This window comes from Habropoda laboriosa, unplaced genomic scaffold, assembly GCF_001263275.1.
Source record: "Habropoda laboriosa isolate 0110345459 unplaced genomic scaffold, ASM126327v1 scaffold22, whole genome shotgun sequence".
NCBI lineage: Eukaryota > Metazoa > Arthropoda > Insecta > Hymenoptera > Apidae > Habropoda > Habropoda laboriosa.
In genome coordinates this window covers 3,706,217-3,733,659 of record NW_017100261.1, presented here as the reverse complement: position 1 = coordinate 3,733,659, position 27,443 = coordinate 3,706,217, and the positions used below count along the sequence as shown (strand labels likewise).

Genomic DNA, 27,443 nt, shown 5'->3' with positions numbered 1-27,443 from the left:
AATTCGGTTTACTAAATCAAGGTGGAAGTGCACCAAAAGGCTCCAAACGCTACACTTTCTTCAAATTCTCAAAACGCCTATAGGCGCCAATAGCAATAAAAGTGTTAAGAAAAACAGGTTCCATTCATCGAACCGCTAAATATTCCAAGAGACAATACAATCATCACCGTTAAAGGAACATTTTCGCCACAGTTCCATCCTCCCCGTTTTAAAGCACAAACCCGTCCGATTGGAAATAAATACAGCACCTCGATGAAATTCAATCGAAATTCAATTAAAACATCGTATTCATTCCTCGAACGGTATAAATATTTAAACGACCTTCACCCTGTAATTTTTCCATCAACATCAATTTCATTGCAACCAAACGTTCACCCCGAAACATTTTCAGGACAAACACAAGAGAACCCACACCGTCGTCAAGCTTCCAGAAAACCCATAAACACGATAATCAGCGTAGATCGATCCTCCTTGTCGCGTGATTCCGAATGTGTGGCCCGGAGCGAGTGGAAACTCTGCATCGTAATTGATCGGTCGCCGGGAAAATTCCGAAACGTCCAATAAGGCCGGTGAACCGTTCTTCGAGGAGGCGCGTTCGCTTGGAAATCTGTCTCGGTACCGACGCGACGCCTTGAAAAATCCCCCCCTCTTCTTCGTTTCGTTATTATCGTTAATCGAGTTCCGACGTTGTTTTCGCCCGGGTAAACGGTTAAATTGAATCACAACGTAACGAACGAGGAGGAGGCATCGAAGTTGAAGCGTGTCCGGGGGCGAAGGAGAGGGAGGAAGAAGGAAGCCGCGTCGATAATATCCGTGGCATTAATTCACGATTAGCTGAAGAACACGACGGTACAGAAACACGGATGTTACACGGTGTGTTAATTATCCCGAAGTGTAAAACGATTGTCGGAGCGAGAGAGTTTCTCGCGGCACGCGTGACCGCGTGTTGTTGGTCTTTGAAGCCATGTGAAAAACAAACTGGACGACGAACGATAACCACGACCCGGAGACAGACACGGTTCGTTTCGTAATTTCTGCTTTATGTAATTGGTCGAAGGAGTGTGGAAGCTCTCGGGAACGAAAGCAGGAGAAAGCGAGTTACAGGCCGATTCTTAGCTTTGAGACGAGCGAAGCCGCGTTTACGCCGTTCGACTTTAACATCCTGCGAGTCCCGCGTTTCGAGAACCCATCCGTTGCCGCTTTCACTTCTTTTTTCTTCCGCGGGATAATGTGAAATCAATTACGTGCCTCTTGTTTTCTTTCGTTTTTTTTTTTTTTTTTTTTTTTTTTAGCAGTACAGAGTGTGCAATTGAATTCGATTCGACAAATGAACGTCCAAGGGGACTTGGCGAGGTTCAAGATTCTGTGCAATTAACCTCTTCAAGGGTAATGACACTTGTGTGTGTGTTAATGCTTTAACCCTTTGACTACGAAAGGCGTATATATACGCCCTCAACTTTACTGTTTTACCAATTGTTAAGTAAATTGAAAATAGCTTAGAAGACTACTTAAAATAGATGAAAAACTGAATATTTTTCATTTATTTGCAATTATTTATTTTTTTAACCCCGAGAATGGTATCAAATCTCCGGGTACCGTTTCGGTCAGTAGTCAGTGGACAACCAGTCGCAGCGACTGATATGCGAATATATTGATGGTTCTCTCCGAGAGTGCGCCGCAGTCAAAAGGTTAAGGATACACGGTTTTTGTCAATTTGATGCATCAACGATGATTGTTTTTTTTTATTTGTTAGGTGTGTGGAAGTAAGTTTGGTGTTGTTTGTAAGGATGCAACTTAGGTTCTTGTTACGATAGGGAGGATAACGCAATGTGGAATATGAAAGAAAGCATTGTGAGACACGAGTATGAGCGTTAACCCCTTAACCTATGATTTTCTTTTACTATGCATCTAAGCGTTAGTTTACTGTTTCAATACTGTGTCAAGTAACAAAAGCTAATCTGTTACAGATTAATTACATTTTTGAATCAATACCCAGTCGTACAAATTAAAACGAAAGTTGGGATTACAATGAATTTTTCTTACTAGTAGAACCATTTTTGTCACATTAGGACCAGAATCTTTGTCACGAGCCTGGCTCGTTGTTATAGGTTAAAGGGTTAACCTTCTGTATCCCGATTTTTCTTCACTTATGAGAGGAACAATCAGAGTTGATTACAATTTTACACAACTCAGATTGCCTAATTGGCACGTCTTAACTATTTTAATCCCACGAGAGGATTTGGGCAGATTAGATTCACCGATTCGGCTTGTGTAGCTTATTGGTTACAGAAAATATCTAGCTACTGCAAAAATTTCATCTAAATATCTCATAAAATGTGACCAGAAATTTTTTAATAAAGCTTCACATCTTCTCGTTTCTCCTGTGGTAGAATATTTCTCTAACAATATACGAGCGTCTTACGCCAGGGGAAAGGGTTAATGGTGCATACGTAAACTCGTGTATCATATTGTGCAAAATTATTCAAATCCGAGCACGATCTGTGGCAGTCTAATTTCTCCATAAACGACGGTAACGAACGTGTTAACATTCCACAGTGGACGCTATTATTTTACCGACGTTTTTTCATTTATAATTTAACCCTTTCGTTGCTACCGACGTCGTGAAATTTTGAAATTATACAGCTTTGAAAATTTTCTCGCGTTTTACCGACGTTTCTAATTTCTAATTTAACCCTTTCGTTGCTATCGACGACTTGAAATTTTGAAAATTTTCTCGCGTTTTACCGACGTTTCTAATTTCTAATTTAACCCTTTCGCTGCTATCGACGCCGTGAAATTTTGAAAATTTTCTCGCGTTTTACCGACGTTTTTTAATTTCTAATTTAACCCTTTCGTTGCTATCGACGCCGTGATATTTTGGAATTATGCAGCTTTGAAAATTTTCTCGCGTTTTACCGACGTTTTTTAATTTCTAATTTAACCCTTTCGTTGCCATCGACGCCTTGAAATTTTGAAAATTTTCTCGCGTTTTACCGACGTTTCTAATTTCTAATTTAACCCTTTCGTTGCTATCGACGACTTGAAATTTTGAAAATTTTCTCGCGTTTTACCGACGTTTCTAATTTCTGATTTAACCCTTTCGTTGCTACCGACGCCTTGAAATTTTGAAATTATACACCTTTGAAAATTTTTTTGCGTTTTACCGACGTTTCTGATTTCTAATTTAACCCTTTCGTTGCTATCGACGCCGTGATATTTTGAAATTATACAGCTTTGAAAATTTTTTCGCGTTTTACCGACGTTTTTTAATTTCTAATTTAATCCTTTCGTTGCTACCGACGCCTTGAAATTTTGTAAATTTTCTCCCATATTACCGACGTTTCTAATTTCTAATTTAACCCTTTCGTTGCTATCGACGCCTTGAAATTTTGAAAATTTTCTCGCGTTTTATCGACGTTTTTTTCTAATTTAACCCTTTCGTTGCTACCGACGCCTTGAAATTTTGAAATTATACACCTTTGAAAATTTTCTCGCGCTGTACAGTTCGCGCCTTTTTCACCCACTTCCACCCTAGTTTAATCCATAATTTATGCTCTTCCACACCGTTACTCACTTCCGCCTAAATTTAACAAAAGGAAAAATTAAAAAATCTCAATTTCAAAATGCCGAAACGAAAGATTTCGCGACAAAGTTCGAGCCACGCGCGTCAGATACCAAAATCCCCGCCGCAACGAAAGGATTAAGGAGAACGTTCAATTCTCGAGAGATTAATAGCTTCGTTTCATCTCCCATTGAATTCGCAGTTGCATCGGTTCTTCCATAGGAATACTAATGACTCCTCGTCGATCACCGATTCGATTGAATTATTAGAAAGGTGGGATGTTCCGAGTAGTCTAATCCAACGTTCATTTAGCCGTTCATTATGGGAACATTAGCAGTAGCAGTTAACGTATCCGGAATATTTCAGGAAGTTTATCGCCACAATTGTGTGTGTGTGTGTGTGTGTTAGATGTCGGCCTATTTTCGAGGACAAATCAATTTTTCCACGGTATTCGGTGTCGTAGTAATTTCCGCAGGTCTTGCGGTTTTCTGCTGACATAGTTTCCATTGTCGGCTATCTCCTTAGTGGAATTGGATCGGCGTGTAGCTGTTCTGTAGGGAGAGGATTGGCGCGAACAAGTACACACCCCTTTTACATCTGGATGAAACGAGCCTCCTTTTTCCTTTATTTTTTCCTTCTTCCATCTGAAATTCGCCAACAGAACTTGACCTAGGTATAGAATACTCTGCGCTTGTTCCCAAAACCACGTTCACTTGCTAGACAGTATCGACGAAAGAAACAAAAAGATTCTTTCTTTTTTTTTTTTCTTTTGAAATTCTTACCTTTCAATATCGTTCGCTGAAATTTCATTTCCCGTCGAATTTAATCGCCCTTGGTTAATTCCGCGGCGCGGCGAACGGCGGACTCGCAGCGCGAAACTATCACGAGATAACGTCTCGGTTCGATTAATTGTTTAATTAAGCATACGTGACCGTCCGTTCGCATCCGGTTTCTTTCGCGATTATACACTCGTTTTCGCAACCAGAGAAATCTCACGAGCCTCTCTCTGTGATCCTTCGTTTCGTATGACTCTGCACGTTTTCAACGTCTCCTTTGGATCAATGTGAATTCGAAGGGAAATTGAGGAATTGGAAAATGTTAATGGCGAATTTCTGGAGGCGTATTGGTAGCCTTGGGTACTTTTATTTTTTCTTTTCTTTTGCTTTCAGTTATTAGGATTCGAAGGAAATCGGAACGAAAATGGAGGAATTAGACAACGTTAACGAGGAATTTCTGAAGGCATATCGATAGCCCTGGGTTTTTTTTCTTTTCCTTCCAATTATCACGATTCGAAGGGAATCAGAATGAAAATGGAGGAATTAGAAAATATTAATGACTAATTTCTAAAGGCACATCGATAGCCTTGGGTTTTTTCTTTTTTTCGTTGCTTTCGATTACAATAAATCGAAGGAAATTGAACCGAAAATGGAATTAGAAAATACTGATGAAGAATTTTTAAAGGCACGCCAATAGCCCTGAGTATTTTCCTTTTTTCGCTGCTTTCAATTATAATAAACCGGAACGAAAATGGAATTAGAAAATATTAATGACGAATTTCTGAAGGCATATCGGTGGGTTTTTTCTTTTTTTCTTTGCTTTCAATTATAATAAATCGAAGGGAATTGGAACGAACATGGAGGAATTCGAAAATATCAATAACGAATTTCTAAAGGCATATCGATGGGTTTTTTCGTTTTTTATTTTCCTTTCAATTATCACGATTCGAAGCTGGAAAATACAGCTATCTGGCTGTATCCGCGCGTGTATGACAACGTCACGTGCAGCACGTGCCGCGACTAGCCTGCAGATCGTGTATAGTCGGAGGAAAAAAATACGTGGAAATCGTAAAACTGGTAATTAAAATGTTTCAAGTGTCTCGATAAGATATATGGAGGCAAAAGTTCAATTAACTCTACGTCAAGTATAGTTTAATTTTATTTATTATACATTCTCATTCGTATGTTTAACACTTTTTTTTTTAGGACTTTCCTATTTGACGATACCGGATAAATGAGTCTCGGACATTTTTTCGCCTATTTTTATATTTTATCCTACAAATGTGCAACTGGCATACTGGCGAACTCAATGCGTCAAAACAATCAAATATCTAGGGGAGAGTCGTGTAGTACCGGCCACTCTAAGTTTTTGTACTACAACTTGGGCTAATGTTGGTAAAAATGAAATTTGAAAAAAGTAATTTGTAGTACAGAGGGTGCTTGATAAAAGGGGACAAATGGATTTTCTTAAATTTTCTCACAAAGATAAATCATTCGTAGGAATAAAAAAGTTGTAATTTGCGGCGAACGAAAAATTGTCGTACAGTACCGGCCAGCTACTTAGTTGGTAGATTTTAAGGTCTGAGTAATAGATAATGTTAGTAAAAATCATTTAAAAATAGAATAGAACTTTTATTTAGGCACCGATATTTTCTTGATCCGTACACTCCACGCGAGCCCAACCATTGCAGCTATGAAAAATAACTTTTGTCGTACGGAACACCAGCGCAAACGTTAAACGTCTTAGAACTCTGGTATTACCGAAGAAAAAAGAATGCTCAGGGCTATAGTACTCATTTGTATTTCCATCAATAGTGCAGTCAACTAACAGTATAAGCGAGATCTAGCTTACAAATTCTTATGAGCTGGACGGTTTTAGTGAATGTGCAGTGCTTGCAAAATGAGATCAAACACGATATAATTTGAACAACATTTACTTATTAATACTTATTGAGTAATTAATTTAATGTCGGCCTACCTCCACGTAAAAAAAATGTAGGGCCGATTCTACAAGTGTCAGTCAAACGGTAGGCCGACTCTATGTAATGTAATGCAGGGCGTCTGTTGTATCTCAAACAGTGAAATATTTGGCGTGACAGTAAACGTGTTAATAAGTAAATGTTCAAATTATGTCGTGTTTGATGCCATTTTCATAAGAAAAATCTCATCAATATGTTAAGAAAAATTTCGGGATAAAAAAACGTAAAATTAAAAAAGTTGGTATTTAAATCGCTTGGTTGCCTCGACTCACGTTTCATCCTTATCTTTTATTCGCTGTCTGTTAGAATTATGGTAATAAATAACAGGCGGGCGCGAGGCTCGAAAACGTAGTCCCTGACTCTACAAGTGTCAGGTCAGATCCTTGCGGACTGACACTTGTGGAGACATTACTGAATTTTATCTCTGGATTGGAAATGAATTACACACTTCTTTGTATCGAGTTTTAAGTTCAGTTGTCAGGTAATTTCTAGAATACTTTTTTGTGATTTACTCTACGTTTATTTGCACTATATTATACCGGATAATAATGAATATTTATATTACTAGTTAAAGTTTCAAAATGATTAAAGTGCTATTAAAAATAGAAATACGAAGATACGATTCGTGAATATTTATTAAAAAATATTTCTTAATCATGTAATAAAATATCTCACAAAATACTTCCTCTTACAACATAAATCTTCTCCATAGAAAAATCGACGCGACACAAAATAAGCGAGAAATTCAACTTTTTTTCCATTTTTCACTTAGACCACTTTCCTAATTAGCAACATAAAAACGAGCTGTGCACAGGACGATAGTGCCGCGGTGAACGTGTTAAAGTAAGCACTCGGTAAAATCCTAGATTTCGTTTCGTCATTCTGGATGCTCTAGTTCACGAGTCGACTCTGTATCCCTTCCACCGAACATACACACGTACAGCCTGACGTCTCGATTGGCGCGCAAGATCCGGCACTGATTCACCGAGACGCTGGTCAACTTACACGTTCTCTCTTAATTCATTCGCGATCCGCGCTACCGCGATTCGAGTCCGCGATTCCAATTGTCGTCCTTAACCCTTTCAGTCGTGAACATTCCCGAGATAAATCCTCGGTGTTGGACACGAGGGACTATTAACGCGATACGCTACTCGTACATCACCTACCGTATCGCATATCGTGCAATTACGTATTCTCGAGTTTATTGTTACGCAAGGTTCGATAAGATAAATCGAAACGTTTATTCTTTTATTCATATTCAACCGTGATTCGTCAGTCTCCCATACACCGACGACAGTTTATCGAATTGTACGTACGTACGTAACGTGTCTGTAATCGTTTAAGAGGGTTAATCGAGCTAGTTCGCGTGATTCAGACAGTTTCTATTCTTGCTAGTTTAGATTTCGAGTCTACCGAAACCGTGTAGATCGGTGATTAGAGAAAAGTCTTGGGGTTATTCGAGTACTGTCGATATATCCCAGGGGTGGCCCCGGCTACACTACCTTCGGAAGCCACGTTTCAGGATGGAATATTTGAAAGAGCCATTTATTTATCTTTGATAACAAAAGAAACAATGGTCACTGAAAAATCAGTTCAGTTCTTTAAAGTTTACCCACAGATTTTCCTTCGACGAAATAAAGCAATTACTTTTGGACATTGATCAGTTTTAGTTTACCATATATGTACATTTTATTTGCATAAGAGCTGGAACCGCTCGCCTGCGAGAGCCTCGCTATGGCCACCCCTGATATATCCATTTGGTTCTCGTGTGAGCTCTTTAAATTCCACGGTCTCCTCTTCTCTGTACATAATGATCGACGTCGCGTTGGTCGACGAGCGTGTCGGAGTTGTACCCTGGCTACGATTAGCGGGTAGATGGGCGCCTGGAAACTCCGTGCACCGTTCCAATTGGTGGTTTCGAGGGAGGAGGGATTTAAACCGTACAGGTCCTCGGCTAAATGACCTCAGCGGTTAATGTCGGTGAATAATTGGAAGCTCGCGGGGAGGGGATTATATTCTCTGGGTAAAATCGGGTGGTCGCGTTGAAAGGTTTTTGTCGGTGGGAAAAGTGTGGTCGCGTGTCGAGAGGAACGAGGGGGGAGAGCTGACTGTTATACCCGCTGTTCTATAGACCTCTGTTACAATTATTTAATTAGCGACCAAGTTTCCATTCGAGTTATTCAGACTGCGGCGAAAGTACTTTCCTTTTCGAACGTCTCTGTTCCCTGGCGATAGCAGACGAACAACAGGCAGTGGCGGAGCAAAGTTTCCTCGAGACTTTGCTCTCTCTCTCTATCCCTTTCGCGATTCTCGTCACGAAGTTGACGGAGAAGTAAGGTCACCGAGGGAGGTATATTTGTCAGGATCCATACGAATTCGACTGGTGACGGGATTTTGCCTTCGCACGAACGTTTTCGATGCCCACTTTCGTGATCTTCGGGGATATGATGGACTGAGGTTAGAGAGAGGGAGAGATTGAGCGAGTGAGTAAGTGTAAGTTAATGAGTTAGTGAGAGAGCAAGTGAGTGAGTGTGTGAATGAGTGAGTGAGAGAGCTTATGAGTGAGAGTGAGTGAGTGTAAGTTAATGAGTGAGTGAGTGAATGAGTGTAAGTTAATGAGTGAGTGAATCAGTGAGTGAGTAAGTTTATGAGTTTAAGTTAATGAGTGAGTGAGTGAGTGAATGAGTGTAAGTTAATGAGTGAGCGAGTAAGTTTATGAGCTTAAGTTAATGAGTGAGTGAGTGTAAATTAACAAGTGAGTAAGTGAGTGAGTGTAAGTTAACGAGTGAGTATAAGTTAACAAGTGGGTGAGCGAGTGTGAGTTAGTAAATGAGCGAGTGAGGGGGACAGAGAGCACGCGTGCATCCCTCCTGTTGAGGTAGATTCGATCTATTTGCGTGGAAATCGAATTATTATAAATTTAAAACCGGCGGCGGGGGGCTTTGTGAGTGCTAATGACCGGTAACCGTAATACCACAACGACCGCACACGTTAGCCCACAAATCTGGCCAATCCAATTTCTCACGTGAAGTGCAATCAACGGAGGAAGTCGTCCCTCGAAATGGAGAATTATCGTGCGATTGCGATACCGTCGAAATGGAGGCGGTCTGCGAACGTGACAAGATTAAACTCGACATAATGTACCTCTTTTTCATTATTTTCTTCTCTATCTAAGTTTCTAGTCATTTCCTACAGAGCCGTGGAGAAGTTGCACGTCTATTAATTATTTAGATCGACGACGTCTCGAGACACACCCAGACGTGATAGCTGCAATTGCGCAAAACTGTCGCGACAGTGATAATTAAATACTTAGGTTCGCGCGATGTGTGGAATACATTAGAGTATGTTTGCTACTTGTAAAAAGAGTCCACTCATTTAAGTCGTCGGTGATCTATGTAATTAATACGAATGATTTGACGCAACGCATAGACATTTTACCCTTTCTTCTGTTCCAGGAAAGAACCTCTACAATAACGAACATGTAGCAGTTAAAATGGTGAGTCTCTTAAAATTTCAATTCATCGATAATATAGGATTAATAGATAATTTGTCGTTGATAATTTCATTCGATACTGAAGTCTAACAAATTCTTCGAGAAACCTCGCTCAACTTTTCCATTAAAATCTAAGAAATCCTCGGAGAAACCTCGCCGAACGTTTTTATTCAAATCTAACGAATCCTCAGGAGAAACCTCGCTGAATTTTTCTATCAAAATCTAACTTATCCTTCGAGAAATCTTGCTCGATCGTGAAAATCTTCCGTTAGCCCGAGATCCATGTGCCTCTCCGTTGTTACAGGAACCAATGAGGTCGAAGGCGCCGCAGCTACACTTAGAATATAGGTTTTACAAATTATTAGGTACACATGGTGAGTAAAATCCTGTTCCGAGCCTTCCGAAAAATTTCTCCATATATTCCCCTGTACTAATCGATCTATATCATTGAATCGTGTAAGCAGAGGGTATACCGGAGGTATACTATTTCGGGCCGTGCGGGAAATACAACGCCCTTGTGATGGAACTTCTCGGCCCGAGTCTCGAGGATCTGTTCGATCTCTGCGGCAGGAGGTTTACCCTGAAGACCGTTCTCAACATCGCCACACAACTCGTAAGTTGCCGATCGTTCGATCTCAGAGGTATTCGCCAATTCTAACCTTGCTACAACGGAGCAATTTAAACTTGTTAAAGTGAACGGAACACTCGACAATGTTTACCGTACAAATTTCTAGTTAAATTAACAATCGTTCGACGCTTCGTAATACGTGGATTCTTTGGTTACAGCTCCATAGGATAGAGTACGTTCATAGTCGACATCTGATCTACCGCGACATCAAGCCAGAGAACTTCCTGATAGGACGGGGCAAGACCAAACGGGAGAAGATTATTCACATAATCGATTTTGGATTGGCCAAAGAGTACATAGACCTGGAGACGAACAAACACATACCGTATCGGGAACACAAAAGCCTGACGGGCACGGCGCGTTACATGAGCATCAACACGCACCTTGGAAAAGGTAACTTTTACTTGTGCCACCGCCCGCCTAGACCATCTGCAGAAACTCTTGAAACTTTACCGCTTGCTACCACGGAGAAAGTTGTAAGCGAGCAGAGCACACACGTTTACGATACGCTGTGTTTAGTTTGTACCGGCGATATTTCTCTAGGCTCGTTTCAGTTTTACTCGTAGACCGGCCCCTTACACAGGCAGGGACGATGTTTCGCGTTGCACTCCAAGTGTCCTTCTCGGACAGACATAAAAGATATCGTCTCTTGAATCTTACTTATAATTTTTCCTTTCGAATAAATAAGTTATTAACCCTTTGCACTCCGAGCGTTTTTTGATAAGATTAAGAGTGAAACTTCTGGAAAGCCAAAGGTTTGTCTTGAAAAAAAAAAAAAAGGATTTTCACTGTTTACGAATTTATTTATTTGTATTTCTTGTGTTAATTTGCATTATTTTGATAATATAAAATAATATAAAAAAAGTCCGAATTGTACATTTCTCCAAAGTAATTACCATTGGAGTGCAAAGGGTTAAAAGAAAGTTCGAGTTGCTGCAAGGTTCACCTGAGAAAAAATCCGAGTTAACCCACGCTGAGCCGGCTGGTGACACTTTTTTTTTTTATCAATTTCGCTCGGTTTTCGGAACGCTGAATGTTTCCTTCGTTATCAATTGCACTGGTGTTTTTTGTTTAAAGAAGAAATATTTTTCGTTGTGACACGGGACGCCAATATTTATTTATACCGAATTAAAATAGGTACGTTATGGCTAACTTCCGGGGAAGTTAGCAATTAATTCTCCACAAAGTGCAATTTTCTTTCATTATTTTCTTCCACTCGTCACATTGCGTTGTCCTTTCTATTCTATTGCAAAAATCTAAGTCACAACGCTATAAATAAATAGCAAACTTATTTCTACACGCCTAGAAAATAAAGTGATCCCTTTTTCTTTTTCTTTTTTTATTTTACTACATGACAATTTGAATACGAAGAGATTTCTCGATGGTAGTAATTGTTATAGTTATACTTCATTTTTTTTTTCCTCTAAATCACAAACTGCCGCCCAAGTATCACACATTATTTTCATCCTTTCATTATTTTTTAAATGTTGGTTACTTTTCGACGATGGATGTAACAAAGACGTAATATTGTCAACAAAGGAGACAGAAGATATGTGGTAAAGTTAGAAAAAAAAAGTGCGGTAAAAAATAAAGAGAAAGACGATGCGAAAAAATCAACATCCTGTACCTCTTCTGTATAATAGTTACATTATACACTGAAATTATTACTAAGCGAAATTTAATTGTATTATCGTGTAATTACTAATTATTGTCGTAATATAGGTTTCTTGGTGTAAAAAATTGACCTAACTTTTGACCTAAAATGTTAACACGTTGACTGCCACGCCAGATTTCCATCTTTTGCTCAGGGGACCACGCGAAAATTTTCATTATTCCAAGCACAGTATTGTAGCTTTATTATTATTTTATATTTTTCCAAATTTTTAGTCGACGATATCAATTTTCTTTTAACTACTCTAAACATTTGAAGCCCGTCGAGGAAACAGTTTCCTATCACAGATGACCGACGTGGCAGGGAACGTGTTAAGGGCTCGATACATCTCTTCTGTCCCAGAATATTCCTTAAATTCCCCACTTAAAATGATCTTCTTTTTTTTTTTAACAATCAGAACAGAGCAGAAGAGACGATCTGGAAGCGTTAGGGCACATGTTCATGTACTTCCTTCGCGGTAGCCTGCCCTGGCAAGGTCTGAAAGCGGACACGCTGAAGGAACGATACCAGAAGATCGGCGACACGAAGCGGAACACACCGATCGAGGTCCTCTGCGACGGTCATCCTGAGGAAATGGCCACGTACTTCCGATATGTGCGTAGGCTGGATTTCTTCGAGACACCTGACTACGAGTACCTGAGGAACCTCTTCCACGACCTTTACGAGAAGCGGGGTTTCGTCGACGACGGCGAGTTCGACTGGACTGGCAAGACGATGGTGCGTGATGCATTGACGATTAAGTGATCCGAGTATTACACGTCACATTTTCTTCTCTTTCTCTTCTTCGCAATGCATGCAAGAAACGGAAGACAGAAATAATAGGAGAGTTGTGCACGATGGTCGATTATGCCCAAGGACGAAGCACACGTGTCTCGCCAAGAGTCGATATCAAGCCGAGATAGCGGAGTTTTTCTTCTTTTTTCTTCCCTATTTTTTCATTATTTTCTCATTCTATTTTTTCTCGATATTCCCTATATATATATATATACACACACATTCACGATTAACGAACGAAAAGAATCTTGTACCACAATGTCGAAAACATTATTCTTAGATATTAACATTGGAAATTAAAAGATTTTTATCGATGTAAACACACGATTATCTTCTCTTTCTCTCTGTGTATATTTTCTTTTTTCTTTGAATTCGAGTGGCTCGTCGAACGCGTGCCTCTATACGTATTATATTCTTTGTACATAGTAGTTTTAGCTATTTATACGTTACACATAAAATATCGTGCTAGATACTCCAAGATATCGTCTCTTTTTGGTAAGTAAGTACTCGTCCTCTGAGTACAATTTCCTTCCCTTCAACGTCGTCTCTCCGTCGTTCTCTGGTACAAAAAAAAAAGAACAAGAGCGAGGAAAGAAAAAAAGAAAATAGCCATGTTTCACTGATTTTTCACGTTTGCATGCTGCCCCAAATGTATCTCTAGCCATCCAACTTCGACCAACTTAGAGCACTGAGGATGGCTCCTCCCTCTCACGTTGGAAAGACTAAATCCGATAAGGTGGGTGATAAACGGTGTTACACGAGCCACGAGTTTTATTACCTGTACGCAGGCGCACACCTGTTCGACACCTCGTTCGAGTCTCGAGGCTATCTATATTCCACAAATATCTCACGGGGAAAGTTCCTTTTTTTTCCGCTGCACCGTAAAAATTGTGCTTTCTTTGTGTCGAAAAGAAATTTGAGAAAAATATGAAAAGATGGTTTATACACACCGCGGTTGCGACGAGAATCGCCTCGTAAAGTGCACAGAGGCGATTACTTGGCAGCTTATCGACTTTTATTTCGTCGAGCGTGAAAATCTTATATTCCTCCTTTGAAGACACGATATCATGCCCTCGACCGTGATTCGCATCTTGCAATCCATAAGAAATGCACGAGAAATTGTATTTGCCACTTAGCCAGAGCACACCTACCTTTTTCTTCTTCTTCTTCTTCTTCTTTCCCCCATTTGCAATTTCTCTTCCTCTCTCGACTCTGTCAACTTATTTAATTTACACTCGCCGTGAAGATTCTTCAGCCGATATATTTACGGCAGTGCGTATCGATCGCTAAACGCTTTTTCTCCCTTTCTTCTTCCTAAGAAGCTTTCCGTATCTTTCGTAGGAATAACGTTGCTAGAGCATTTAACAGCTTAGATCTCTCATCTGTATTTACGTTATCTCTTTCACTTTGGGTAGAGTGCCTCTTTCGTAGTTGAAGAAAGAACGGTTTGTGCATAAGTATGTATTATACTTCTTTTTCTACCAGTTAATTAGAAGTGCTTTCTGTTCGCAGACGATATTAATTATATATAAAATTGTGTGTGTGTGTGTGAGAGGTTGGATTATTGCTTTGTTAAGAACGTTCAAAGTTATACCTGAACAAGTTCGAAGAGCAATATTCGAGAGAAAAAAAGTATAATGACCAATGTTACAGTCGATTAATTGTTTCTTACCTGACTCCAAGTACGTTATACGAAAAAGTTCATTTATATCTGTAAATATATTTGTAAAGAAAAGCGAAGAAATACTCCTCTGAGTGTAATATCTGTGTTTTCCTTTTCAGTCTACCCCTGTGGGATCGTTGCAGACCGGACAAGAGATTATCGTGTCGCCGAATCGCGATCGACATCCTTACAAGGTACGCACATACTTCTCTACGTTTCGTTCCTTCTTTTCTTTTTTCAAATTAAATTAAAACGAGAAAAAAGAACAAACAAACAAACTAGCATGGATGTGTGAAGCTTAGCTATTTTGCGAAATAACAGCATGAGTAATACACCTGAGATCGGTAACGAAATAGACGTACATACATTTTTTTTTCTTCTGATTTTCTTGTAACTTTCACGAAAGCTGTTTGTATATCGGGGGAAGAAAAGGTCGATTGAAAAGAAAAAAAAAAGAAGGCAGAACTGACGTTCAGAGAGTATAACACTCGAAGCCAGACACAGAATAGTTGCTTTTGTCATGGAAAAAAAAGAAAACGATTACAACAAGCTATTCTGTTTCTTTGCGAAACACGGAAATCATCGGTGATATAGGAATACGATGATTTCGAGGAAGATGTCCTCATGTTGGATGAGGTTCACATCGAAATGCAAGGCAACTATGTAAGCCATCAGAAACATTTGTAATCCGTTCCTCTCTCGCTTCTTCCTGCATGCTGTCTATCTTATCTTAGATAGATAGAAAGAGATAGATCGTCCGGATAGAAACACCTGAAGATTTCGTAGTTGCGTCGAATTGTACACAATGGCGACTCTAAAATCTTCGCACAGATAAAACGTTTCTTTGTCCTCGAAAAAAGAAAGAAAAATAGTCGTCACTTTTGGCATCGACGACGGAAGAAGTTCGACCAATTTGAATTTCACATTTGGAAATTTCTGCGGAAGCATGCGCGAAGAAGCGAGCATTAGAGAAGAAGCTGTATTATCGAGTATCCCGTTGGCAATCCTCCTAGTTTATTTGTCTCTATCGTTTCACGACGAACATAATTAACGTAGCTAGAGTTGCGTAGTTCGTGTGTATTGAGTATATGAAAATGGTCGTGTAATATCGTTCGGAGTAATTGGTAAATCACACGTGCATTAGACGTAGGTAGATGCGTACGGTGACTCCCGCTAATATTCGGACACTCTTTGGAACAGTATAACTTCTTTTAACCCTAGAGCGGTCTCCGGGTCTTTCTTGACCCACCGCCTTTTTATATTTTGGAAGTGACGCGGTGTAAAAATAATTGTTACGCTAAGGTTGCTTAACAAAAATATGTTTAATTAAATCCGACAACGCTTAAACTATTTTTAAAGTGTGTAGGGGACACGATGCACGCGGTAAGAATGTCCACGACGAAAAGCCTCGTGCCTTTTTCGGGGCTCCCTTAAGTAGCCCCTTTTCCCCTGGGAAAGTCCCAGGAAGTGGGGGCGCGGGCCTACATTGCCGAGGCGATACTCTTGTCCTCGAGGACGAAGAAACCCAGAGATGTCTTCGCCTCGAGGGCCAAAAGTCGCCAGGCCTATTTGTAGTAATTTTTGCTGTTATCAAGTTTACGTTCCTTAACATTACTTTAAACGTCTATTGTCTACGTTCGTATGTCGCGTTGGAAATAAAAATTATTACACGTAAGGTCTTAGGTCCTTTTTCACCCAAAAGTCTTAAGTGTACAGTCGAAACGAAGAACGCAATAGGGTGAAATTGCACCTAACTACTTGAGTTTTTTTTGGAAAAGTTGAAAGGACTGGTGTACTATTCAGACGACGTGTAGAAAAAATTTGGAAAAAATTGTATCAGGTGTGGAAATTAATTCGGTGCCTTTTTTCACAAAGCCTTGACGACTGTATCAAATGAAAACAGTCACAATTTGTCAGAGGCGGAATTCGTCAGTTACTCGATAAACGGAAGAAGATCGTCCAAAATAATGGAGATTCTTTTTAACATTAAACTTGTGTTCGATCTTTTGTAAATAAATATTAAAATTTGCGAGAAAAGGCGCCGAACTAATTTGTACACCTAATAATTCGTGGAAATCGCGGAGAGAATTGTAAAGGTCACGTTTAACAACTTTTTTTTTGTTTGCCTGAATTTGTAGTGAAAATTTCATCGAAATTGGTTAACGTTGCTACGAGTTACAAACGGTTAAAAATTGTGAAAATCCCACTGTTTCGCGACTTTCGGCCTAGAACTGTAATAAATCTGAAGATTCGTACATCTTTCGATGCCTGTCGCTTGTTTCTCCATCAAAAATTCTCCAACAAAACGTGTTTTAAATTTTCATTACAAGCTCGGGTAAAAAAGTTGCAAACAGTGACCTTTACAATTTCCTTGACGATTCGCAGAAATTGCAATTTTTTCCAGATTTTTTGCACGCGTCATCTAGTACAGGGGTCGGCAAACTTTTTTTCTGGAGGGCCAGACACTAGATATTTTTTGGCTTTGTGGTCCAAGAGAGACAATTGAGATTATTATGTGTGTATGACAAATCCTTTATTTGTAATACACATTTACCAATGAGAAATATGGAATTCTTTCTTTTTGGATATTTCATTTAACTGTACGTAACTCGCGGGCCATAAAAAAAACTGATGGCGGGCCGCAGTTTGCCGACCTCTGATCTATACTCTGTTCAAAATGAGAGTAACCTCGCTTCGCGCATGGGACGTGCCTAAACCAGGGCTAGAACCACTGTACTATTATGACCGATATGACCGATTCTTGTCCGTTCTGCGCATAGACAGAGAGCGTAGCAGAGGGTGAGACGGAGAAAAACGTAGGTGGTTAAGTGGGGGTTTGGACGTTCCCAGTGCAAAGCCGCTTAACTTCTTGCTCACGAGCAAATTTCCCCTCCCGAGGTTCCCCCACTATGCGACTGAGATGGTCTCGCTCGAGTTGCGGCGCGGTGGGAGGAGAACGCGTGGAGTCCTCCCACCACAACTCCAGCGACTGCCGTTGGTTTACGTTACACATTCTGTGTGTTCGTACCGCATAGTGGGGGAACCTCGGAAGGGGAAATTTGCTCGTGAGCAAGAAGTTAAGCGGCTCTGTTCTAGTGGTTCTAGCCCTGCCTTGGGCGCGCCCCATGCGCGAAGCGAGGTTACTCTCATTTTGAACAGAGTATAGAACGTCCAAACCCCCACTTAACCACCTACGCAACCGGTCCGAGGGCGAGGTTGCTCTAATTTTGAACGACGTATAGTATACTAATCCTTCTAATTTCTCAAAAAAAATTCAAGTCGTTAGGTCGAATTTAAAAGAAAAAGTTATACCGTTCCAAAGAGTGTCTGAATATCAGTGGGAGTCGCTGTACGTATCGAAGAGTTGTATACCAAACAATCGAGAAAGTTACTTCTCTTGTACACAATATATGCTAAGCGGAACGACAGACAAGCAGATGATAAACAGACGAAAAAAAATAAGAAATCACATTAACGATGTTCACAATTAGGAAGCAGATTCGAGTGCTGAAGTATTTTTTAATTTTTTTCTTATCGGCTAACTCGTTGAAAATTGGACTCTAGTGCTTCCCCCTTTAGGATGTGACAGGTCCAGGGGTGGGAGCCGGGGGCGGTAAAGGGGTGGGAACCACGTGGCCAGATACTGTGAAGCAATCAGGAGCTGGTGGTACATTGACACCCGCTGATAGGCACGGTTCTGTGCAGGTGAGTGAATCTTGCGAATTCCTTTGCTCTACCGTCCATTGTGCCCGTCTCTATATTTCGTTTATCTATCCTAAACACACGTTTCTTCTTTTTTTCTTCTTCTTTCTATTGTTGTACCTTTTTCGTAACTGCGTTCGATCGATCACCTGTGTTTTTGGGTTGATAAATAGCGTTAGGTTGTAACGCGTGAAATGTCCGATTTTCAATCACAGATTTATAGTAAATTTGAGTAATTAACCTTTTCCGGACGTAGAACTAAGTTTTAAGTCGAAGTACTGATTATTTTGTGTCGTATATAATTAGGTCACTGTTTCAATTTTTCTTTTTTCATTGAATTATTGCAAAATTGTGGTTTCCTCAAGTATTGCGCGTGAGTTCGTGGCCACTCCAACTATTTTTATTGATTGGAAACGTATAAGTTTGTTGGTTGGTTTTATAGTGTTTTGTCAACGCATATACGATTGTCCTCGAAGGGTTGAGATAGGAATTATTAGAATTTACACATTTTTGCAAAGGAGTGACAAGCTTTTTAATTCGATTTTCATGGAATGTCGGCGTTTTGCTATGGATAAATTAAATTCTTCGATGGTATTTTTTATGTTTGCTTCATTCGTAAAGGTTTTCTCGCCGCGGAAGTGATCTAGACGATTTAAAAAAATGATAAATAACGATAAAAAGGTTTCATATTTTAAGTAATTAAGTTTTTCCATTTAATTTAAATTTTCCATTGTCAATCTCTTCGACTGACCAACACCGGCTGTTCAATTCGTAATTTCTGGCGCGTTACTTCAAATTCCGCACGACACTTCGCCTTCGTGATAGTTTCACCTGGTTTCACGTAGTTCAATTAAGAAATTTGAACCACTTTTCCACTCGTACAGAATCACGGAAACTTAAAAAACCGTGCATTCAAGCACGAAAATGTTAACCCTTCGCACTCGAAGATCTTTTTCCTACAGGGAAGCAGCAAATCTTGCTACTTACTTTTAAAAATTGATAACATTTTTTTAATAATAATAGAAATAAATCACACATACGTTGACAAATATATTTTAATTACGATACATTTCAATAGAAGTTGGTTCTTTCCAACTGTTTCACTGCTTAGACATATACGAGAGGCCCATAGACCTATTGTTCCGTAAAATATCAGCTTTAACCCTTTGCGGTCCAAATAGTCCAGTTAGTCCTTACTCATTTGCTCACTCTCGGGTAATACCGTGTAGTTTCCCTTTATTTCAATATTTCAACGTAATATTAGTTATAAAATACTAACTTTCAGTATAATATTAATGCATTAAAAAATGGTTTATTATAATTTATAATTTATCGTTATACGACATCTGAAGGCAACAATTCTTACGTCGAGTCTGACTCGACATAGGACTGCGAAGGGTTAAAAGGGCCTCGATTAATTATTTACCAAATGGTAAACAATAATGTCGCTCCTCGGTCGCCACTCGAGTGCAAAGGGTTAAAAGATTAAAACCATGAAAAAAAAACGCGATTCTAACCATTTAAACTACTTACAATACATCTGCAAAGATGGGAAAAAAAAACAGTTTAAGAAATTAAAATAACAAAATCGGACGTTTCATATGTTATTCGTAACTTGTTCAATGTCTTTTAGCCAAAGAAATGTTCCTTTTTTTCTTTTTTTTTTTATGTCCTGTGTTTATAAATTTCATTTATCTCGTGACGACGGCGACAAGTAAATGTTTACGTTCTAATACATATAGGGAAGAGACAAACGTATCCCAAAATGTCCCGAACAATGTCTCACCTACCACGTTCCCCCTTTCGTTCTCCACACTTTTCTTAGCCCGAGACGGCGACGTGCAGACACGTCTGCGAAGTAAACCGTTCGCTCTATTTCTAGACAAAGCAACCACGGGTTATGGTCAGTTTTGAAGTCTAAGCAAATTGGTTTGTTGCCGCATGCGGACGTTTGTTTCGTTGATCGATTCACACCCTCTCTAATTCTTAAAGGTTACTACCTCACTAATCCAAGTTGCCAGTCGTAATCTCGCGTTCTTTCTTCTTTTTCTTTTTCCTTTTTTTAATTTCACTCTCTTCGTCTCTCGGGTTTGGTGTGTTTCCAGTGTTCGACGAACGCGTAACTGACCAGTTGTGTTTTTCACGAGTAACTTGTTTAACAGTGTTGATTAGATTGTACCATGTTGTTTTTTCTTCTTCTAGAATTTCACTTCGTTTGTGTTAACAAATGCCTCATGAATATAAACCGCCGCTTGTTTCACGTAAATTTATCGTCTATTAGTCCTCTTGTGTAGAGGTGTTTTTATTCGCGTGTATATAAGTGCATAGTCGTTAGCTTCTATGTGTATTACTTCACGTTTATAGTACATACGAAATTTCCTTTGATATTCCGCTTTTTATATATACGATTCGATGTTGTTATGTTTGTTTACGTGTGACAGCTTTGTATGATAATGATGTTACGGTTATTCAGGTGGTGTCTTCGACGAACGGAGAACTAGCCAATGATGATCCAACTGCGGGACACTCGAATACTCCAATTACAGCGCCTCAAGAAGTGGACATGGTCGACGAAACCAAGTTAGTATTACGATTTTCTTCCTCGTTTATGTTGCGATAACTGAAGTAGACTAATGTATTCTCACTACGATAAACAACACGTAGATTATGTTCGTAACGAAAAACACTTTTGTAAATAGTGCATGCATACACGTGACTGATTAGAGAGGTCTGTTTACACACCGTGGATGCGAATAAGTTATCTTCGAACAGAGTATATACACTAATACTGTAGAGAATTTGGTAGCAATTGTACTGGTAGTGAAACAGTCGCAAATCTTTGTACACGTGGTACAACTTTCTGTAGTAACAAAGAGAACGTCCTGAAATAAACACCATCGATTTCGATGAAATTATAGTATATTATAGTTCTCTAAAAAACATTCGACAGGTATTATTTTTTTTTTATCGCCAATCGTCCACGCTGGGGGGCTAGAAATCGTCTTCAGAGATTAGGGTGACGACCATATTTGGTAAAAATGATTTATCTTTTGTTTTTTATATTTGTCGTTAAAAAATAGAAAATTTCTCTATTTACGCTATTCCTCCATCTCTCATAGTTTTCGAGATATTAGACTTAATATTTATTGCCCCAAAACTTTGAAACTTTGAGAGCGATTTTCTCCTCTTCACTGTGGACGATTTTCGATGAAAAATATGTGCGTGGTGTATTTTTTCGAGATCTATGACATAGGAAAATTTCATCAAAATTGATTACCTTTTGGGGATGTTCCCTCGTTAGTTACTCTTCCTTACTTACCATCCTGCATGATACTATGTTAAACACTCCTGTCTGTCCGATTTCAGAAAGAAATGTTTGCCGACAATTAAGCATTGTCGTGGATGCGGGAAGATCCTTGGCCGAAGTTCAAATCCTCCTACGTCCACTGTCGATCCTAGACTGATCCCTGAACTTGGTTTATTAATCCGACACAAGTGGCCGTTACAGAATTTTCTTTTGTCCAACATCAAGGCAAAATACAATATCCGATAATTTTCATTCTTTACTCGATCACACGCATATATTACTATCGTTGTATTAAAATTTTCTTGTTACGTTGATAATCTTTTACGCTTGTTCATTGTATACACAACACGAGAAAAGACGATGTACTTTGAACGAGGGACATCGATGACACATTTTCCATTTACTAATCAAACAGTATGACTGGTAACCATTTCGGACCTTCTTCTTCCCTTCCCCTCCTGTTATTGTTTTCTCTTCACCAAGTGACTCACGCGTGCATATTCGAACGTGCATCGTCCAGGGGACAATGTCTACCACCCACTTCTAGCCACTCTAGCAAAAGAAAATTGGTTTGCGAGAAAAAAAAAACAAAAAAAAAAAAAAGAAACGAAACAAGCTCTGATTTGTCGCCGCTTTGGAATGCGTTGTCGTTGCTGCATGTTGGTGTCATAGCGTAAGACGATCAAAAGAAGACGACTCTAAGTCCTATTAGTGTTTGGTTTATTTGCAGATGCTGTTGCTTCTTCAAGCGGAAGAAGAAGAAAAGCGGAAGGCAAAAGTGACTGTCCGTTATCGTCAATCTACGGGGGGGCAATACAGTGCGCGTGTAAACGAGTGCAGATGAAGTTTTTTCGGGGGAGGGGGGAAGAAACGTGTCGTCGTCGTCGCGGCCAGTGCGAGAATCGCGGATAGAGAAAACGACGAAACGAAAGGGAAGATGATGATGATGATGATGATGATGATGATAAGGAGGAGGAGGAGGAGAACAAGGAGGGGGAGGAGGAGGAGGTGGAGGAGAAGGAGGTGAAGAAGAAGAAAAGAAGAGAGACGCGCGACGGGACCGTTGAGGAGAGAAGCTGCAGGCGATCCGGAAGAAAAGGGAGGCCGTTACCTTTGCCGAGTGCCGGAAGTCGATCCGCTTCTCAAGATTCGGTGCTGCACACCATCGTCACGATGACACGCCGCCAATTTACAAACCACCACACAGCCATCATTATTACTGCTATTATTACTATTATTATCATTACTATTATCACGATTAACTTTGCCCTTCTTCTTTTTATTGACTATGATTATCATTATCATATCGTGTACGATCTGCGTTTAAAGATGGAACACAACATCGTTATCAATTGTCGATGTTACCGTATTAAACACTGTAAGACTTTGTTGTCACTGCTGATCGAGGACAGTGAATGCTGTCGGCTTCTGTGGCCGTTCAGGCGCCGGTCAAAAAAAGAAAAGAAAAGAAATCGCTGGTCCAGCTGTATTAATAACACGTGTTAAAGAGTAAAGGAATTGACGTGCCGATGGTGAAAGAACGTGTTTGTGCCTACGACTCTCTCATCTTGTACCGCGGTGGCGCTCTTTCAAACACACCGTCGTTTTGCGAAATGTGTTACGATACGTCTATTAAAACGTAAAAAGAATTGAAGCTGAGATCTCATTTTACTCAAAATCAGTCCTGGATAAACAGAAAAAACCGCAAAAAAAAAAACAAAACAAAGAAAATAAAATAAAACGCGAGCGTAGCGTACTCCTGCTTGTATCGAGGTTTATTAACAGTACACATACATACATACATACACACACATACACGTACACATATATACAGACACACACATACATGTACACATATATACAGACACACACACACGTGTGAAAATAAAATAAAACGCGAGCGTAGCGTACTCCTGCTTGTATCGAGGTTTATTAACAGTACACGTACATACATACACACACATACACGCGCACACACGTACACATATATACAGACACACACATACATGTACACATATATACAGACACACACACACGTGACACTTGTGAAGTCTGATCGACTGGAAAGGCATGAAACTGAAAGGATAAACACGTTTCATGTTAACGCTTGTTCCGATCAGTTCCAAGCACCATTTCAGAGTAGGACGACGTTTTCTTCAAGTCACTTCTTCTCTTTTCCTCTTTTTTCTTCTTTTCCTTGTTTTTCGTTTCGCCTTTTTAAACGATCGGGCTGGTGAATCCGAGATTTGCGCGACACGTACACCACGAGAACCACCTCTTTTCATTCAAAATGATGTTTTGTGTGCTTTTTTCCTCTTTTGTCTGTTTTTTTCGTTTTTTTCTTTTTTTTGACGTACGTCACACGAAGTATAACAGTATTAACGCTATTATCTCTGTAAGTAGCTGCGAGTAATCGTGCCGAACTGCACACACCGTTTATATTTTAGTTAACGATTTTTAACTAATTTTATTTTGTCGCAACGATTTTTTACGCCTACACTGCCTGTCGTTGTTCCATATAAGTACACGATTATATACGACATAATTACACCAACTGTACATACAAGAAAAAAGAACAAAGTATATATACATATATATATATCGAGAACTATTTTGCTACGAAGCTGCACATACTTTGTATCGAGTGTTTTTCAGTTGTATCGCATATCATTTAAACGAGCTTCGTAACACCTCGAAGTGTGATTGTTCGAATTGTTCATCTATTACGTCCCCAATGAGATAGAGAGAGAAATAGAGGGGAGAAATGAAAATGATCAGTAATTCTAAGAAGGTATCGATTTCGGTTTCATGCCTTTCGTGTGATAATCACGTGAAAAATCTACACGTCGCAGAAATCATTTGGAATTACATTTTACATAACATATCGAAAGAAACAAATAAACAGAAAAAAAGAAGAAGAAAGAGTTAAAAAAAATTTTTCCTCTGTAGATTCTAACGTCTACCGTGAAAATCCACTAGAACGTAGATCAACGAACTATACATACGTGTATATAGATACAGTTGATCCGTGTTCTATCAACAAAAGAAAGAAAAAGAAAATACACGAAGATTCGGGAGACTTTCTTGAATCGGAATGTTTATCGTCTACGAGAGGATCGGTTCATTTCGGAGAAAACTTTTTTATTCTTTAGACCACGCGTGTTAAACGAGGATAATTATTAGAAGTGTAACGTAAAAAGAGAACCAAAGTATGCCTGTAATTGAATATCCATCAATATAGGTTTGATTTTAAAGCAATAAAAAACAAAAAAAAAAAGGAACTTTTACCGTCTCTGTTTAACGTTGCAGAACAGAATTTCCTTCGAACGAGTCGTTGTTTGCTAGATCGATTGCGAGCAGATATTGAATTGAAGTCGAAAGAGAAACGAAAGAAAAAAAAAGGAAAGTAAGGAATGTAAAACTGTACGGTGACGTAGTTATACAATTAGTGTGGAACTTTGTGGAGAACTTTGTCGAGGGCTTATTTAATATGTTCGTTCCACGAAGTTCTTGCGAGAAGGAGAGCGTTGCAACGTGATATATTTCAATCCCTGCGGACGTTCTCGGAAAAATAAAAATAAATAAATAAATAAAATGCACCCAACCAATGAAGAGATACTTAACGAGCGAAAATGCGCGCCGAAGGCGAAGAAGAAAAGGATCTTGTCAGCCGTGCCGATTAAACGAGCAACTAAGAACGTTTCGCAAGTGTTGTTAACGGTAGCGACGTTTTGTTACAAATTTGCAACATTCGCTCGTCGCAACACCGACGAAAATTACACACACTCTAGACGAATTCCACGATTCCGTTTTGCCTCGAGAAAACTTGTGTCGCGAATCAAAAGGAAAAAAGAAAGAAAAAAAAGAAACTTGTATTGTTTGTTTATTTGCAGACTGATCAAACAATAAAACGATTGAATTACACCTGATAATCTCAAGTTCTTTGTATTTTCGCAAGTAGATGAAATCTTCTGACGGTACATGTTACGTAATTAAACGCTCGATGTAATGTAGATATTAAGATTAACGACGTCCTTGTGTGAACGACGAACGTGTCTCACAAAGGTACGAACGTTTCCACAAAACAAAAAACGACAAACGTCCTTTTATTCTTTGCTAATTGTTTATACCGAAAACATGAAGTTATACAGAGAGAGAGAGAGAGAGAGAGAGAGAGAGAGAGAGAGGGAGAGAAAAGAAGAGCGAAGAAGAGAGATAGGTTTTCTAAAAGAAAAAGAGAAACGAAGAAGACGAAATGTTCATATCTCTAAATATTACCAGTAACACGTTGTATTACGCATAGATGTACAAAAAAGTTACTATTTGAAAGTAAACACATGTATCGCCATAAGTATATCAGTAGAGACAGGAGTAAATATACCGTTTAACTGATAAAAGGCAATAATCATAATGACCGAAGAAACTGTTGCGATGTCATTGCATCCCGTTAGATAATCGTCGACTGATAAAAAAATTAAAGGAAGGAACAGATTAGACGTGATAGTAGGATGTGTTGTACGGTTCTTTCCTCCTAGAATATTCAATCTAAACTTAACGACCAATTACGAATTTGTAACAAAACACAAAATGTATCCGCTCAACTCACGAAATTATTAAACGAATTTAAGAAGACTCTGTTTAATCGGCTAGTCAGCATAGATGGTTTTCTTCTTATAGGAGTATATTAAGGAGCGGTATATAACGACAGACTGTCACTCGTCTGCGCGTTCGAGACAGCGAGCGTTAATTTTGTCGTGTCCGAAGGTCCGAACTTCTACTAGTCTGGCCAACGGTTGCGGATCACTGCCGAGCCATACCAATGTACCGTGTTAGCGTACCGTGAGTGCCCGTACACGTTGTATCCAATATTTAATGGCCAAGCACATCCGACGACGAAACGTTCGATGTACTTAGAAAATGAAAACGAAAGCGAGCGAGAGAGGGAGAGAGCGAGCGTGTCATGGTTTATATATAAAAATGAAAAAAAGAGAAAAAAAAAAGTAACACGAGCAAAAGCGTTACGTCGTGCTTCTATCACACCTGTATATGTATCACGCTGTTATTTGGCCGTCGGATGTCTTGAAGTAATACGCTTAAACGGAGATAAGAACTAAAAAAAAAAAAAAGAAAACCATTAACTCTTTGTGGATTTCCTCTCTCGTTATTTATCTGTATCTTCCCCACTGGGTACGCGCCGAGAGTATTGTTCCTTTTGTAAGCTTGCCAGTGCAAGTAATCGTCGAACAATCAGACGTTACACATTTATATATACACAGTGGCGAGAAAGACGAGCGAATGAAAGTGCTCTACCGGGGGCGAGAAGGAGAGAATGAGGCGTGGGAATGCACGATCGAGAGAAAGGAAAAGGACAGAGTGTTGAAAGAGAGAGAGAGAGAGAGAGAGAATGAGAGAGAGTAAAGCGCGACGGCTGAACAAAAAGTCGTAGGAAAAGGACACACCCCCCGTTGTCCTCCAAGTGTGTATGCTTTCACGTGGAAAGAGAACGAATCTTCGTGTTATTGGAACGCTTACGAAGCTAGTGTCTCTTATGTATTTTTTTTTCATTTTCATCGACGGTATCGTTTGTAAGCATGATCTCTTGATGGAACATATTACGACACATGCGAGACACACACGTAAAACATACATACATGCACACATACAACAACAACACGTGAACACTTACACAGTAAATTCCGTGATTAGGGTATATTACTAGTGATGAATTCCAAATTTAAAGAACCAATGTCTCTGCGAAAGTGAGACAGGGAGGGAAGCGCGCGCATGAAATAGTGAGAAAGAAAGCGTGCATGCGAGAGAGAAAGAGATGCGAAAGAGAGAAATGCGCGAGTGAATCTTGTGAAAACGAGAGCCTCCGTATTTATAT

At 39.5% G+C, this 27,443-nt stretch overlaps 1 protein-coding gene across 1 annotated transcript; it reads left to right on the top strand.

Moving 5' to 3' along the window:
* Positions 1–9,780: 9,780 nt before the first annotated feature.
* On the top strand, positions 9,781–21,820 carry LOC108572656 (casein kinase I). The gene is made up of 10 exons (XM_017934918.1): positions 9,781–9,813; positions 10,115–10,184; positions 10,275–10,423; positions 10,597–10,831; positions 12,508–12,827; positions 14,667–14,741; positions 15,142–15,210; positions 18,127–18,252; positions 20,723–20,829; positions 21,616–21,820. The coding sequence occupies exons 1-10, from the start codon at positions 9,811–9,813 to the stop codon at positions 21,800–21,802; spliced, it is 1,341 nt and encodes a 446-aa protein (XP_017790407.1). The 5' UTR covers positions 9,781–9,810; the 3' UTR covers positions 21,803–21,820.
* Positions 21,821–27,443: the final 5,623 nt, after the last annotated feature.